This window comes from Microcebus murinus, chromosome 27 (assembly GCF_040939455.1).
Source record: "Microcebus murinus isolate Inina chromosome 27, M.murinus_Inina_mat1.0, whole genome shotgun sequence".
NCBI lineage: Eukaryota > Metazoa > Chordata > Mammalia > Primates > Cheirogaleidae > Microcebus > Microcebus murinus.
Window position 1 is genome coordinate 9,494,574 of NC_134130.1, and position 14,865 is coordinate 9,509,438.

At 35.5% G+C, this 14,865-nt stretch overlaps 1 protein-coding gene across 3 annotated transcripts in view; it reads left to right on the forward strand.

Moving 5' to 3' along the window:
* Window positions 1-14,865, forward strand: part of PDE5A (phosphodiesterase 5A) — a 124,197-nt gene that overhangs the window by 63,554 nt on the left and 45,778 nt on the right. For all 3 annotated transcript variants that reach the window (XM_075998317.1, XM_075998319.1, XM_075998318.1), the window contains exons 8-9: window positions 6,851-6,959; window positions 7,905-7,992. In XM_075998317.1, the coding sequence (XP_075854432.1) occupies window positions 6,851-6,959; window positions 7,905-7,992 (197 nt within the window). The remainder of the gene's footprint in view (window positions 1-6,850; window positions 6,960-7,904; window positions 7,993-14,865) is intronic.

The window sequence follows — 14,865 nt, forward strand, 5'->3', positions numbered from 1 at the left end:
ACCTCTGTGCACATCTAGACTACAGAACATTTTATGAGATAAATGGCCAGGTCACTTCAAAAAGTCAGTGTCATTGTATAAAACGGATGAAGGCTACTTGTTCTTGGAGGCCTAGTAGCCAAATGCAGTACTTGAACATAGATTATTAAATCCCTATTAAAAACAGAAAAGCTATCAAAGACATTTTTGGGGACATTTGGAAATTTGCATATGGACCGGATACCAGATGGTTATGGAGAATTACTGTTATTTTTCTTTGGAATTAGGAAGATGTTGTTAGTAAGAGAATGTTCTTATTTTTTAGGAGATCATATTGAAGTATTTAGGGACAAAGTGTCATGGTGTCTGTAACTTACTTTAAAATGATTCAGCCAAAGAAAAATAAGTATACTTAAAACATTTAAGTAAATATATCCATACATACATCTATAGATAAAGCAAATGTCACAAACTATTTAAAATTGTTGACTCTAACAGGATATCATTTCAACTTTTAATTTCCCTTTACCTTTTCTGTATATATCAAAACAGCTCATCATAAACAACTGGAAGAAAATATTTATAATAAAAAGTGGGAAACAAAAATCATCCCTATAGATCATCTAAAGCAGAACTACCTGAGTTTGCAGCTACAAGAACAAAATACTTAAGTGCACAGACTGTTTTTGTTCTGATCCTCTTAAATAAGACGATCCCAGAGATCATAGGTCTGCAGAAGCTGTCTTTTGCCCTGCCGTAGCCCCTTTCTAAAAAAAAAAAAATTTCAATGATAATACTGTATGTATTTATCATGTACAGCATGATGTTTCAAAGTACGTAGAAATAGTAAAATGGTTAGCTCTAGCTAATTAACACATGCATTACGTCACACAGTTGTTTTAATGGTAAGAGCACTCACCATCTACTCTCTTTATGTTTTTCAAGAATACAGTGTATTGTCATTCACTCTAGTCACCCTGCATACAACAGATGTCTGGAATTTATTCCTCCTGTCTAACTGTCATTATGCCTGACGTCTGCCATCCCTCTCCCCCGTCACGCCCCAGCCTCTGGTCACCTCTTGTCTTTTCTCACCTTTCCTGTCCTCTTCAGGCTTCCCTGTCAAGAAGGAGACACTGTTGTCCACAGTGACTTAAAGTTGTTAATTTGTTAAGCATTCGTATTTAAATCAAAACTCATTACTAGCTATTATTTTAACAACATGATACAATGAATGGCCTTTTCTCCTATTAAAAGAATTTGGGGAATTAGCAAAGGGGTGGGGAAGTAACGTAGGGTAGATGGGAATTCATTTGGCCCAGAAGGTACACCTGTCGTAAGCCTCGACCGCTGGCTGACCTGGGCTTGGGGTCGGTAGTCAAGGTAGATAAACCGTGGTTTCTCCAACCAGAGACTTTCCTACTGTCCTGGAGTTTTTGGCTCATGTGGTCATACTGGACAGCCAACCTTTATTTCTCTCTTGGCCTTGCTGGTCATGGTGAGCCAAAGGCTATCCCATCTTCATGCCTTTTCCTTCCTTAGCCCTGTGCCATCGTATTTTCTAGCATATCAGGCATTGTTTTAGTTGATATTGAATCCTTTTAAAATGTGTGATAATATAATAATAACATGCACAGGTCTTGGTGTGTGTGTATTTCTCTTAACTGTCGGCAACAGCCTGTGCTGCCTAGCTTGGTTATGAAGTTTCTTATCCTTAGGAAGGGCATTGATATATATTATTTGGATTTTATGTTACTATGACATCTTTTTTCCTTTTTGGAAAGAATATCTTAGAAACTGTTTCTAGATAGGACATATGAATATTTATATATTTATTTCACTTTTTGGCTTACATAAGTAATGAGTTACTATATATAAAAATATAAGTATATGCATCTGTATTTATATATTTACCTTTATCTTCATAAGAGAATAGGAAAATCAATATGATAATACATATTAAAAGTACAAAATGATGAATTACCTACATTTACCTTTTAATATTTGTGCAGCAGTATGTATCTGTGTAATCATATTTTATGTGTTAGCATTTTGATCTTTATTATAAATTTAGCCAGGTCCTCTAACTTTTTAGGGATAGCTGGACAAATCCAGCGACTTGGTGTAATAGTGACCTCTACTGGTAACTATGCATTGGAAAAAAAGGCAAAATCTTAGTATATATTTGATTTGTTTCTGATGAATACCTTGTTTCCTCTGCATAGACAAAATGGAAGATATCTTTATCAATTGAAGAGCATGGCTCATTTGGATGTTTTCTAACCAATCCACTAATTATCTTTTATAAATTAAAATAATATACTGAAGATAGTTTTGAAATGTTAATTGTAAAACTAAAAAGTCTTCAGGATGAACATATTATTAGAATCATAAGTGGGATAAAAACTCAGTAAGCTCTTGGGAGTTGGGTTGCCCAGGAATTTCTGAAGGAGGATCATGTCCAGATGGTGGGAAGTTTTAGAGTTTCAGTGTTTCAGTTCAAAGAGTCACTATTAGAAGGGAAAAATGAGTATGATGTTATATAGTTTACGTTAGCTCTTTATTTTGAGAAATAAATATTTTAGTGCTATAATTCCATATACTGGTTAACTTTATGTTCATTTATAAATGCACACTTTATGCATAATTTATGCACATACATTAATGTATAAAATGACAAATACATAGAATCCTTTAATCTCACTTTCTTAGAATATATATTAGTTAATACGTAATATCGTATTAGAAGACATAATTATAATTAAGTAAGTAAAGACTACTACTTTAAAAACTGTGGATACAGAGTAGAAGAACGTAGAAATTGGACTGACTGTATATAAATCTAAGTTCCAGCACTAGGACTTTGTATAAATTATTTACACAAAGCCTCAGTGTCTTCATCTGCAATGGTAGTAGGATTATTATAAGCACTAAATGAGATTAATGCATTTAAACACTTCAGAAAATTTCTGGCATGTAATAAGTATTCAGTAAACGTTAGCTATTATTTCTGTGTCTCTTTGATGTGTTTGTCATTCTTTAATTTACATTAGCCCGCAGTGATTCCCGTTTAATTTTAAAGTGCAGAAATTTCTGTCTTTCCAAGCTCTACGTACCTAACTCTGTCTTCTCAAGAATGTACTCATGTGCAAATCCATTGATACCTCTTTGCAAAAAGCCTTAAGCATGTGAGCTAGCCCAAGTCTTCCAAGAAGCAGATGTTACGTCTAGATTTAATGTGCAGAAATTTATTAGAGGAAACACCCTGTAGTAATTGGGAGGAAGGAGCCAGGAGAGTGGTTAGGAGAACCATCAGACTAACAGGAAAATCTGACCCAGGGAGAAGGAGAGGGGAAAAAAAGGAAGGAAGGTTGAGTGAAAGTGTCTTAGACAGCTGATCAGTTCTAAGCAAGGTTGACAAAGCTGCTGGGGAGTCTTCTAATCAAAGTTTCTTATCAGAAGAATCCTGGGTCTCCGAGGATTAGGCCCACGGAGGATCCCTGGTTTGCCGGGTCTTTGTGTAGGAGCAGACCTGGGAGGTATGACCTCGGTGCAGACATGGCAATGGCTTCCAGAGCACAGCAACTCGAGACACTAGTCAGCTACTCTCCTGCAGTTGGAGCTCTGAGAGGCACGTTCTCAAGGCCATCATGATATTCCTGTTATTTAAAGAATGAGATCCATATTTCTTGTATTGCACTTACAAAATCTTCCAACATGTGTCCTAGCCGGACTTTTTCAGCCTGAAATTGTCACTTTATTCTTGACAATCTAACTATTTAGTATTTTCTAAATATACATAGAACTCTCTTCCATGTCAGCAGTGTGTTTCATATTTTTTTTAATTTATTTTTTCCTGCCTGGAATACCCTCCCCTTTCCCTCCTAATGTCTTTCTTCTCTTTTAAAAATCTTAGCCAGTCTTTCATGCATTTTTCTAATGCCATCGCTTCCCTAATCCATTCCATTTAGGTGCTGTCTGTCCATCTTCTCCATACCTGTGGTGCTTGCATTGTTACTAACTGTATTAATTAGGATTAGGCTTGACTGGATCGTGAAAACACCAAATAAAAAATAGCTTCAGCAGGAATGCAGTGTAATTATTCCTGTAAAAGCCCAGAGGTGGGCAGCTCAGGGTTGGTGATACAGAGCTGCTCCACAAAGGCCTCGGGGACCTCGTCACCTTTGGGCTGTCTACCTTGTGTCTCTAGACTGTGGCCCTTCAGGATCAAAGGTGCAGCTCCAGTCGCCATGTCCATGCTTCAAACCATAGGCTGGAGGATGGGGAAGGGGCAGAGAGTAAGAACCAACTATCTCTTAGGTAAGGCTTCTAGAAGCTGACACACACATTTCATCTTTATCCTATCGACTAGAACTTAGTCACAGGGCAATATTCAGCCACTAGGGTGGCTGAGAAATGTAGTCTTTATTCTAGGTAGCCACGTGTCCAAAGAGAAGGGGAGAAGAGTTACTAAAGGACAACCGGCAGCCTCTGCACCAGATTCTACCCCAACAGCACTTGTAGCTAAAACATCATTCGTCCCATGGCAGCCCCCTGCTCCATGCTCAGCTGCTTAGGACGGTGACTGACCTGCATACATTTGTTTCCCATGGAGCATTACGGCTGCCTCTCACGGAGCAGGTGCTCGATCTGTGTTTATTGAATACAGGAACGAGTTTATCAACATTTCTTCTAGAATAAGAAATAAACATGGTATCCTGTAACTTTAATAATTCTGATACTCATTTTTCACTGAAGTGGCCATCAGGAAAACTTAAAATTGTTCAGGGAATTAAGTCAGGTATTAGGAATTTGTTGATTTATAAGTAATTGTTGTACTTCCGCTTCTCTATGTCAACTCCTGTAAGACTGGTTTGATGTTCTCTGACTAGTTGCCTAACCAAGTTTGAGTTTAACAAGTTCAAGTTTCTTCTGGCTCCAGCTGTTAACATAATGATGGTGATAAGAATATTAATAGTTATTAATATTAATTATTTTAAAAGGGAGTTATACAAGGGTACTTCCTTCTTCAGTATACTTCTTTCTCCCAGTGGCCAGCTCTTCATTTTTCTTATTTTGACCATAACTCCTTCTTATTTTCTTTTCTCTAGGTTGTTGCTATCTTATATTCATGGTTTTAAACATTGTTTCATTAACCTAAAACCTTCCCTTATCTCATAAGCTTTTCTTGAATGTCACCCAGATAATATGCATGAAGTAGGGCCCTAGGAGTGTATCAGGTCTGGTATGTGCAGTAATCGGCGTGCCTTCACAGACTCTCAGTCTAGTCTCGAGAAATAGTCAAGTTCATTTACTCCTATGTCACTATTGTGTCATTTCCGTTTTGTTTTGTTTTTCATTTCCTTTTAATTCTTTTTAACTTATACATAATACTGGACAAGTGGTTAGTACCTGATTTGACCAAATTACACCTAAACCAAAATGTACAGCAAAAAAAAAGGGAAGACTGAAATAGCTTGGCCAGGACTGAGGCCACAGAGTTTAGGAATCTTCGTGGAATCACTAGTTCTCAACACCACCACATGAAACCACTGTCCCAAGAACCAGCTTGGGCAGGTGGGTGTGAAGGACAGAAGACAGGAAAAACATTGAAACTTTGGAAACTCAGAATGAGTGGACATTTTTCCTGAGATATAGACAGTTGTCCCTTGGCATCCATGGGGCATTGGTTCCATGACCGACAGATACCAAAATCCATGGATGCTCAAGTCCCTTATATAAAATGGCATAGTACTTGCCAACAGCCTACGCATATCCCCCCGTGTACTTTAAATCATTTCTAGATTACATATTAATATAATATTTAAGGCAATGTAAGTGCCATGTGAAATAGTTGCCATAGTGTATTGTTTTTTAAATTTGTATTTTTTAATCATTTTATTATTTTTTACTGTTTTTTTTTCTTTGAATTATTTTTGATCTGTGGTTGGTTAAATTCAAGAATGTGGACCCACGATATAGAGGGCCAACTGTATTTTATTTTGAAATATTTCCTATTATTGAGCTTTCCCATTTATTCAGTTAGTGACTTTACAAATAAGGTAAGTATCTCCTCATCGCTGGAGTCAATTTCCACAGCCTGGCTCTCTTTGCCGAATGCGTCACCTTCACCAGGGAACACACAGAGTTTCCCTCTGGCATCAGATTAATCTTTTATGTTCGGTGTATTAAGCAAGAGACTGGAAAAAAATTGGTAAAGATATTGTAAGTTCAAAACAATTTTTTTGAGGAAGATAAAGTTTTAATTTTAAAAAGTATCACAAAGGATCTCAAAGCAGAGAAACAGAAGAATGTGGAGAGAGAGCTGATGTTGAGGAAATGAGACAGGACAGAGGAGAAAGGAAAAAGACACAATTAAAGAGAAGAGCTTAAAAAAATTCTTCTAGGCCAGTCTGATTTTTCTCTCTGTCTTAGAATGTGTAAAACATTGTTGTATTCGGATAAATAGATTAAAAAAAATGCTTGAGGAAGTAAAACAAGTGCGAGGCCACATTCATTCTGTAATCTAATGAAAAAATAAGACATGGGTGGCGTCTATGTGAATTTCACATTAAACGACACCAAAAGTCAATATGCCCAATAACACTGATAAAAAGACCACTTATGACATTTTTAAAACTGTTTTAGACAGTTGAAATATTGTGGGTTTTTGTCTTTTCAGAACATTTAAATTATAGTAACTGCCAAAGTTGTAAATCATCAAGCATATTTAAAGTTGCATTTTTCAATTAAAGATATATGTTTTGCCTTATAATTTAAGACTGGTATGTTTCTCCTTAACCAAATATTTAACTCTATTCGCCTGTAGTTTTTACGGCTAAGAAGGAACTCATCTCTGTTATTTTCACAGGGAACGTGATGCAAACAAAATCAATTACATGTATGCTCAGTATGTCAAAAATACTATGGAACCACTTAATATCCCAGATGTCAGTAAGGACAAAAGGTTTCCCTGGACAGTAAGTAACCCAATTTTAGACTTGAAGCTAGAGGGCTATACTTAGAGTTACCCTTCAACTAAGGACTGACCCTAGAGTTGGCTACTCAGGAGAAATCTGTGCTTTCCCTGCTCTGATGAAGGAGAATAAAACAGCTCATAACATGTATTGAAAGTCATACTCGGGTATTTTTCTCTGTATTTTTTTCAGTTTTTGTTTGAACATGTATCAATATACTATCATGCTGGTTTTGAAGTAATTTAACTATAACTTAATGGCATTCATTAGATAGTATTGCTGGGGTTCTTGTTTTATTTGTAAAAATTAAGTTCTGTGTGGCTTGAACTTACGCAATTGGTAATCTACTGTAGTGAGTAGCTCGGTGGGAAAAGGGGGACCTGTTTGTCTTGACGGCAAAGCTATGAAGATGTTTCTCAGACATTGAAAACTTTTAATTCTAGTATTTTCTCTTGTCTTATTTCAGAAAAGAGTTGCACTTTGAGGCAGCTGCCTTAATTTTGTTATTTGGATGTCTAGGAGACCTTTTTAAAACTTTAGCAATATGGGCAATAGAAGCAGTGGTGTTACTACCGAAGGACAGGTCTGTCACATGTAGCATTCCAGGTGGTGTTTGGATTCTGTCCCATTTGTTAAATTATTTGGGACATCTACTACACCAGTATGGTAGATACTGAATAAACATGTTACCTACTATAAATTGCTTAGAAAGCTTGTGAAAAAAAGAAACCTGGGATATTATTTTTTAATAAAGTAAAGATTGATTGTTTTACATTATATTTATGTCAACTTCATTATAATTTGTACATTTTCTGCACTCCAGTGTTCTCTTGCTAATAAAAATTGAACATATAGTGTTTTCAAATGTGCCATATAGTTTATAAGATATCTAATGGACAAATCTATCTCTACCATTTTAGCTGTTTTATTTTGTTTTTCTTTGTTTAGAATGAAAACACAGGAAATGTAAACCAGCAGTGCATTAGAAGTTTGCTTTGTACACCTATAAAAAATGGAAAGAAGAATAAAGTCATAGGTAAAGCCTTTCCAATAACCTTTACTGTACACTTATTTTTTAAAAAAATGTATTCCCAGCTGCTGCTTTCTTTCAAGTATAAATTTAACACATTAACTGCCATGTGAGTTGTATTTAACTCATGCTAGTGTTGAGCCCAGGGCCTTGTGAAACATATATGACTCACATGTCTCTTTGCCTTGAACCTCAAGAACTATTTTGCATGTAACTCATGCACAGAAAACAATAAAAAATAACAAAATTTTCATTATATTAGGATCATTTTGTTTTTGAAGTTTTAATTCTATTTTTGTAATAAAGCATGTTGCCCCAGGGGAAAAAAATTTTTGCTAGTGTGGCAATGTGTTAAAGTGTTAAATGTATTAAATAAAATGTCAGGAAAAAAGATAAAAATTGTAATGATAAAGAATTTTGATCTAGAGGTAACACAGAAGGAAAAAAACATTAAAAAAAAGAATTTTGAAATAATTGATAAATTCCAAAAGACTATGGTGTATTTTTATAATTTTTATCCTCTTTTAGCAGAATTGTTTTGTTTTAGAATGATGCATTGCAATATAGGACACTGAGTTAGAGATATGAAGTGGATAATGTATGTTGTTTTAGAGTCTCGCTTGCTGGATTTTGATTTTTTTTAATATATGGTTTAGATTGTAGGTTGTATACATTTATTCATTTAATAAATATTTATTGAGCATTGCACTGTTCTTGGTAGTTGATAAATCAGTGAACAGTTGATAAGTGAACAAAACAGAAATCCCTGCCCTCTGGCACATACGTTCTTATATGAAGGTTATAGAAAAACCTCTACTTCAGGAATGGTGCAAGAATGCATTTTCAGAAAAATGAACTAATGTGTCCTTTTATCCACATATTTATTTCTTGGTATTGCAGTTTATATTAAGAGTAGGGTGAAGTGGTGTTTTATATGACAATCTTCCATGGTTAACATAGTGAAAAAGCTCTGTACTGTCAGCATTCTCCCAAGAACTTGGACATAAAGGATAGATAAGTGCCCTTCTAAAGGCTGAACTGTAGAATTAAAACCCTAATGGGACATTACATAGATATATAAATCTACCTTAAAAAGTCTGAATAGTTTTCAGGTTGCAAGATTTGACTGTAATTTTATTGAAGGAGAGTAATCACAAAGAGGGGGTAGGAGGTATCATTAATGAAAATAGAAAAAAAAATATGGACAAATATTAAAAGTTCCTATCCACCTTCTGTCCAGGGACAAGGGAACCTTTGTCCCTAACGTAGACATGGATATAGAGAGTTGTATCAGTGTGCATTGAGTATTCGGACCACATGGTGAAGTGGAGATGGATGCTCAGGTTATAGCCAATAATTTCTTAAAGATTCTAGTCCCTTTGCTAGTGTACGTCTCTATTGTGAGATGGAGACATAGGCTTGATGCCATTAAGCATTGCCCAAATCCAACTTCCCTTGTTCTGATTCCAGGCCTACCAACCAGTCTGACTTCCCTTTTACTGATTATTTTCCTGTCTAATGTAGCTTAGCTCATGGGAGGAGAATGCGTTATTCATTCCTCCCAAATAGACTGGTGGGTCTGACGGTTGTTTCTTACTGTAAATTAGTGAACTAGGCTTGAGGCATTGGGCTGGCGCTGCAGGTGCCAGTCCTGTTTCTGGGACAGACCTGTTTCTTGCTGTACATTAATGCTGTTCTGGTTTTGCAAATCAGCTTCGTCACCTCAGTTACTGTGACTCCACCCCAGAGAAATGGATCTGCCCTCAGCATGCCAATCTATTTCTACACCTACAAGGCTGAGGGTCAGATCCTGACTATGGCCATTTGCATATATAAGGCATCTTAGAAGCCAGGCATGACAACTCCCTGCCAGGTTGTTTGGTCAACTGCACTCTCTTCTGCAGTTGTCAGAGAAAAAAGTAGAGGCTAACGAATATGTAAGCTCCTTTCAAAGATTATCACCAATCAGATCTCTAACCTAAGCAATAAAAATATACTGCTAAGGGTATCTTACAATATGATACCAAGTAAATGTTATAAAATTTTATTTCCTAGGGAGATCAAGGGGAAAACCACATTATAAATGGTATTATTGTTTTTTTAATGATTTCACATATAAGGATAAAGATTTACTATAAGCTGCTTTTGACCTTTGAAAATATGAAAATAAATTACAGAAGGGGGGGTGCATTATTTACTAGGAGGTTGTCATGAGAAGGAAGACGGAGTGGCGGCTTGCCACACTAAGGCACGTCTTCACTTTTCCTCAGCAGCGTTTCTTTGGAGTAATGACGGGGAATGGGGGGTCCTGGAAGCATATGCACCAGGCGCTGTCATGGCTTTGTGCACGTGGTGGACGAGAGCCAGCTGGGCGATGTGCAGAGAGCACTGGACTGGGAGTAGGACTCAGCACCATGCTCGTGCCACTCGACCTTTCGCCGTGCAAGTGATCATGGGCACATTACTCACCTCCGCAGAGCTGAACTCCATAACCTTTCGTGTCTGTTCAGAATTCACATTCTATGATCCTGTTGCCGTTCCAGACAAGTTAGCAAAGAAATAAAAAAATAACAATTAAAATAATTAGACTTCTCTTGGCAAATGTGTCACCCTGCTTGATGACCCAGCCAAAAGTAAGCAAATGGTCATATTGGAGAGGAAAAATTCCCTGTAAGTAAAAAAAAGGAACTGATTTCTCCCTCCTGGTGTGTTTGGCGAGGTGGGGGGGGGGGTGGCAGGGTGGCATACACAAGTTGATCCTTGCTGTTTTATAAGTGTGACAAAACTCTGAATTGGAATTCTGGATTGTACTTAGGCACCCACAGACATGGAAAAAACATCGTGGTTGTAGATAATTTGTCTTACACATCACCAACCAGATTTCACTGCTCTGTAATTCTGATAGAGCACCCCCATAGCATTACACCCAGAAGGATGGACGGGCCTGTGTGTTTTCTGTAATCTTCTTCCTTCCCTCATTGTTTTCGATTACTGACAGGGAGATGACATTATAGGCACTCACCCAGCGTGGGGCCTGCTGTCTCCTCAGACCGATTCCCTGGGGGATTGTTTCCTGTGAGATACTTTCTTGGTGCCCTGGCTAAGATGGAGTGTTTCCACCACGGTGCTTCCAACACTGTGAAGGAAATATATTTCAACATTCATTTAATTTAACCAATTATTTACCCTATTTATTAGGCTAAAGATGCTTTTTCCCCATTATCGTATTTACCAGAAATTTTGATGCCTATTTCTCCATACCAGTTTCAGGGCATATTTTGAAGAAATTAGTCCTATTCCCATACCCCTCCGCCCCCCACAAAAATCCACGTGTTTAGAATATCTCCACTTTAAATAGCTTACATTTACATCTCCTTGTTAGTAAAAAAAAAGTGTAATAAAGATAAAAATTATAGAGGTATACTACATATTGTTTGACAGAGAAGTATGAGAAAAAAAATATGTATTTGGTAACCAGTTTGGGACAACTAATCTTCTCTCATATACACTGTAAGAAGGTTCTGTTTTGTATTTTCACAGTCACTTTTTAAAGTCTCTTTTGCATTCAGACTTGTTCTGTTAGCCTATTTGAACTGTCCAAACGCCTGCATCATTCTGATGCTGCAAAAGACACTTCATTTTATTTACTTAGCATCAGTGAACTTTGGGAGACCTCCATGCCTACAGGATTTTTCTGAGTAATCCTCAGTAAATTTCTGCATCATTGATTATTATTCCGTATCATCTTATCTTACTGTGTTAATTTATTTTGGCTTGTTAAGTAAATTACTGAAGTGTAGACCCTTAAATGGATGAATACTTAGATAATCTGCTCATCTACGTGTTGCAATATAATTCCAAGGCATACATAAACATTTTGATGCTATATGTTTAAATTTAACTTCTACTTCATTTTATTTTTGATATTAAATTTTATCACTTGGCAAAACACTAGCTGCTCATTTGTTTATAATTAAGTTATACATTGTTTTCCATGGTACAAATTACTTACATTACTTAAAGTATCCAGTTTTTTCTCCAGTTAGGGAATTGTAAATTATGCTTAGTTATAATAAGCTCCAGGAAATAAGACTGTAGGAGCAGTCTTCCAAGTAATAATTGGAAGAAAGTGAGAAAAATATAAAATTAAGAAATTATAGCTCAAAATTATAAAAGTGAAGATCTATATGATAAAAATAAGTGTAAGGATCATAGCTTCCAGAATAGACTGAAAACAAGGAAAATAAGGAAAACTTTATAGTTTTGAACTATGAAGTTCGAAGTTCATCATAACATTTATAATGTGGTTTTCCCCTTGATCTCCCTAGGAAATAAAATTTTATAACATAGCACTGAAAAACAGAGACACATACCTTTATTGGACCAGAAATTTTGAGGAGTTTCTGCAAGATATGAAGTATATGCCATTTGTAAGAACATATTTTACACAAAATGGGCAAAAATTACATAGGGATGACAGTATTTATATGAAACAAATAGAATTTAAGGTAAAAACGTAATGTAAAGGGTTATCTTGCATTGGTTAAAGTTAAATCCAACAGAGGAAAATGCAGTTGCCATGAATGCTGATAAACTGAATAACATCATTGACATATAAAAACCAAAGTTGTTTAAAAAAAAAAAGAAATAGGCAAACTGGTAATTATAGGGGTCCTTTTGTACACTTTCACAGTATTAAAGTATAAAGAAAAAATAAAATATTAGAATTGATTAAAGAATGAAATGGATTTAATTGGCATATGTAGATTTACTTTTATATTTCATAATTTAAAACAAAGGTTCTTGTCAAATGTCCATCAGATATTAACGAATATTGATGACATACATACATAAAACACAAACTCAGTCATTTCTAAAAACATAGAAGTACAGCTGCTTTCATGGATCACAATGTGTTAAAACTGGAAATATATAATAAAAGGATAAACTAGAAGGGAAAAGGTCACTTAGAAACTGAAAAGCATTCTTCTAAATAACAGAAGAAGTCAAATGTTATAATTCAAGTACAGTATTTTAGAAAATTAATGGTTGTATAAATACAACTCAAGGTGCATAGTAAAGGTAGATTCAGAAAAATTTATCGTTTAAAATATTAAGTTTATTATTAATCAAGAACTAATGAAATTATTTTAACTAAGCATTCAACTTAAGACATTGGAAAAGCGACATCTCTTTCTTTCCTGCTCTCCATGCTGCCTTTTCCAAATAAATAAACACATAGGAGAAAGAAAGCAGAAGAAAGAAACTGAAAAACTAAATGTATGAAATGAGGAGGGAGAATAAAATGAGATAATGGGAAAATACAAATAAACAAATCTCCGACACAGATAATGAGGATATTGAAAGAGGAACACAAATAGGAATGAGAGAGGGAATGTAACTACAGATAAAGAAGACATTTTCAAAGATGTTTGCCAAATTAATACATTTGGTATTACCAGATGTATTACCAAATACATTAATTAATACAATAATTAATTAAATACCAAATATATTAATTTGGTACAGTGTACCAAATTAATATATTTTGGTGAAATGGAGAAATTCTATAAAAATTGGTAATAACCAATACTAGCTCAAGAGGAGTTTAAAATTTTTCATGAAAGTAATTGAGAAAGAAATTTGCTAAAAAAATGGTTGCTTTAAAGGAAATTCTAAGGAAACCAATCAGAGGAGAAGAGAGTTGAAATAAGGAGGACATAGAAAAAAGAGGAGGCACAATGAAATAGCTTACAAATGATGTGATTGTTAAAAGGAAATCTCTGAGGCAGTCAGCTGTAAGTTATCATCTAGTAAGAGAGTTTTTAAAAGAGTGCCTGGTTATCAAATTATTAAAGAGAAATAACTTTAATATATGCCAAGACAAATTTGTTAGAAAATAATAATGGATAAAATCTCATTTCCCATAATAAGGAATAAACTTGGCTAGAAATATACACCCATCTACATGAGAAAAACTATAAAGTTCTGAGTAATTTAGAAATGATTAAGTGATAAAGTAACATTTCCTGGATGATTAAAATCTATTTTGTAAGATACCAACTCTATCTGTAAATGTGCTCAAGCTTTTAATTTTCTTAAATGAAGAACCTCATTTGTTATGAATCTTTTTTATAACTTTTTTTTTTAACTAGGGTATTTTTGTTTGACCTAAGCAAATTTTCTCAAGGACATAAAGAGATCAGTGGATTATCACGAATGCTATATAGCAATGGCTGTTCCCACTTTCGAAGGAGAATTACATTATATGCCTGAGCAGATGACGTGTCTTCAGTGTCCTTTGTCTTGCCTTGAGCTTAATTAACGCTGTGTCTGTGTAGCTGTATCCATAGTAGTAGATTATAACACCAGCGAACTTAAGCTGTTTTGCTCTGGGCTGTGGTTGTTACGGCAGACCCTTGTATTTGTGCATTTAACATTCCATTTAAAGAACTTGTGAGTAATTCCAGAGGTATAATTTAATCCCTCTTAATATATTCATTCAGTGAATTTTGACTGAGTCACAGATTTGAACTGCTGTACAGGAGACTCACTTTGCTAGGTTATAATCCTAGCGCCCTGCCTGATACCCACCTCTCAGCCCCTCTTTGTTATACTTTTCTTGTATATGTAGTAATTCTTATGAAGTAATACAAAATATCTTGTTTCTAAAAAATGGCCATTGAGTAGGAGAAAACTCTAATAAAGCTGAAAGGCAGTTCCATTGTGATCTGAGGATAAGGGCATGTGACTCGCAGGAAAATGGGATTTGGGAGACAGCCAGAGCCTCATATAAACAGTTCCATATTTGCAATGTGGAGATTCATGAAGGCTGCAGGACATAACCCCTGTGTCTTGGTTACCATACATGGGACATGT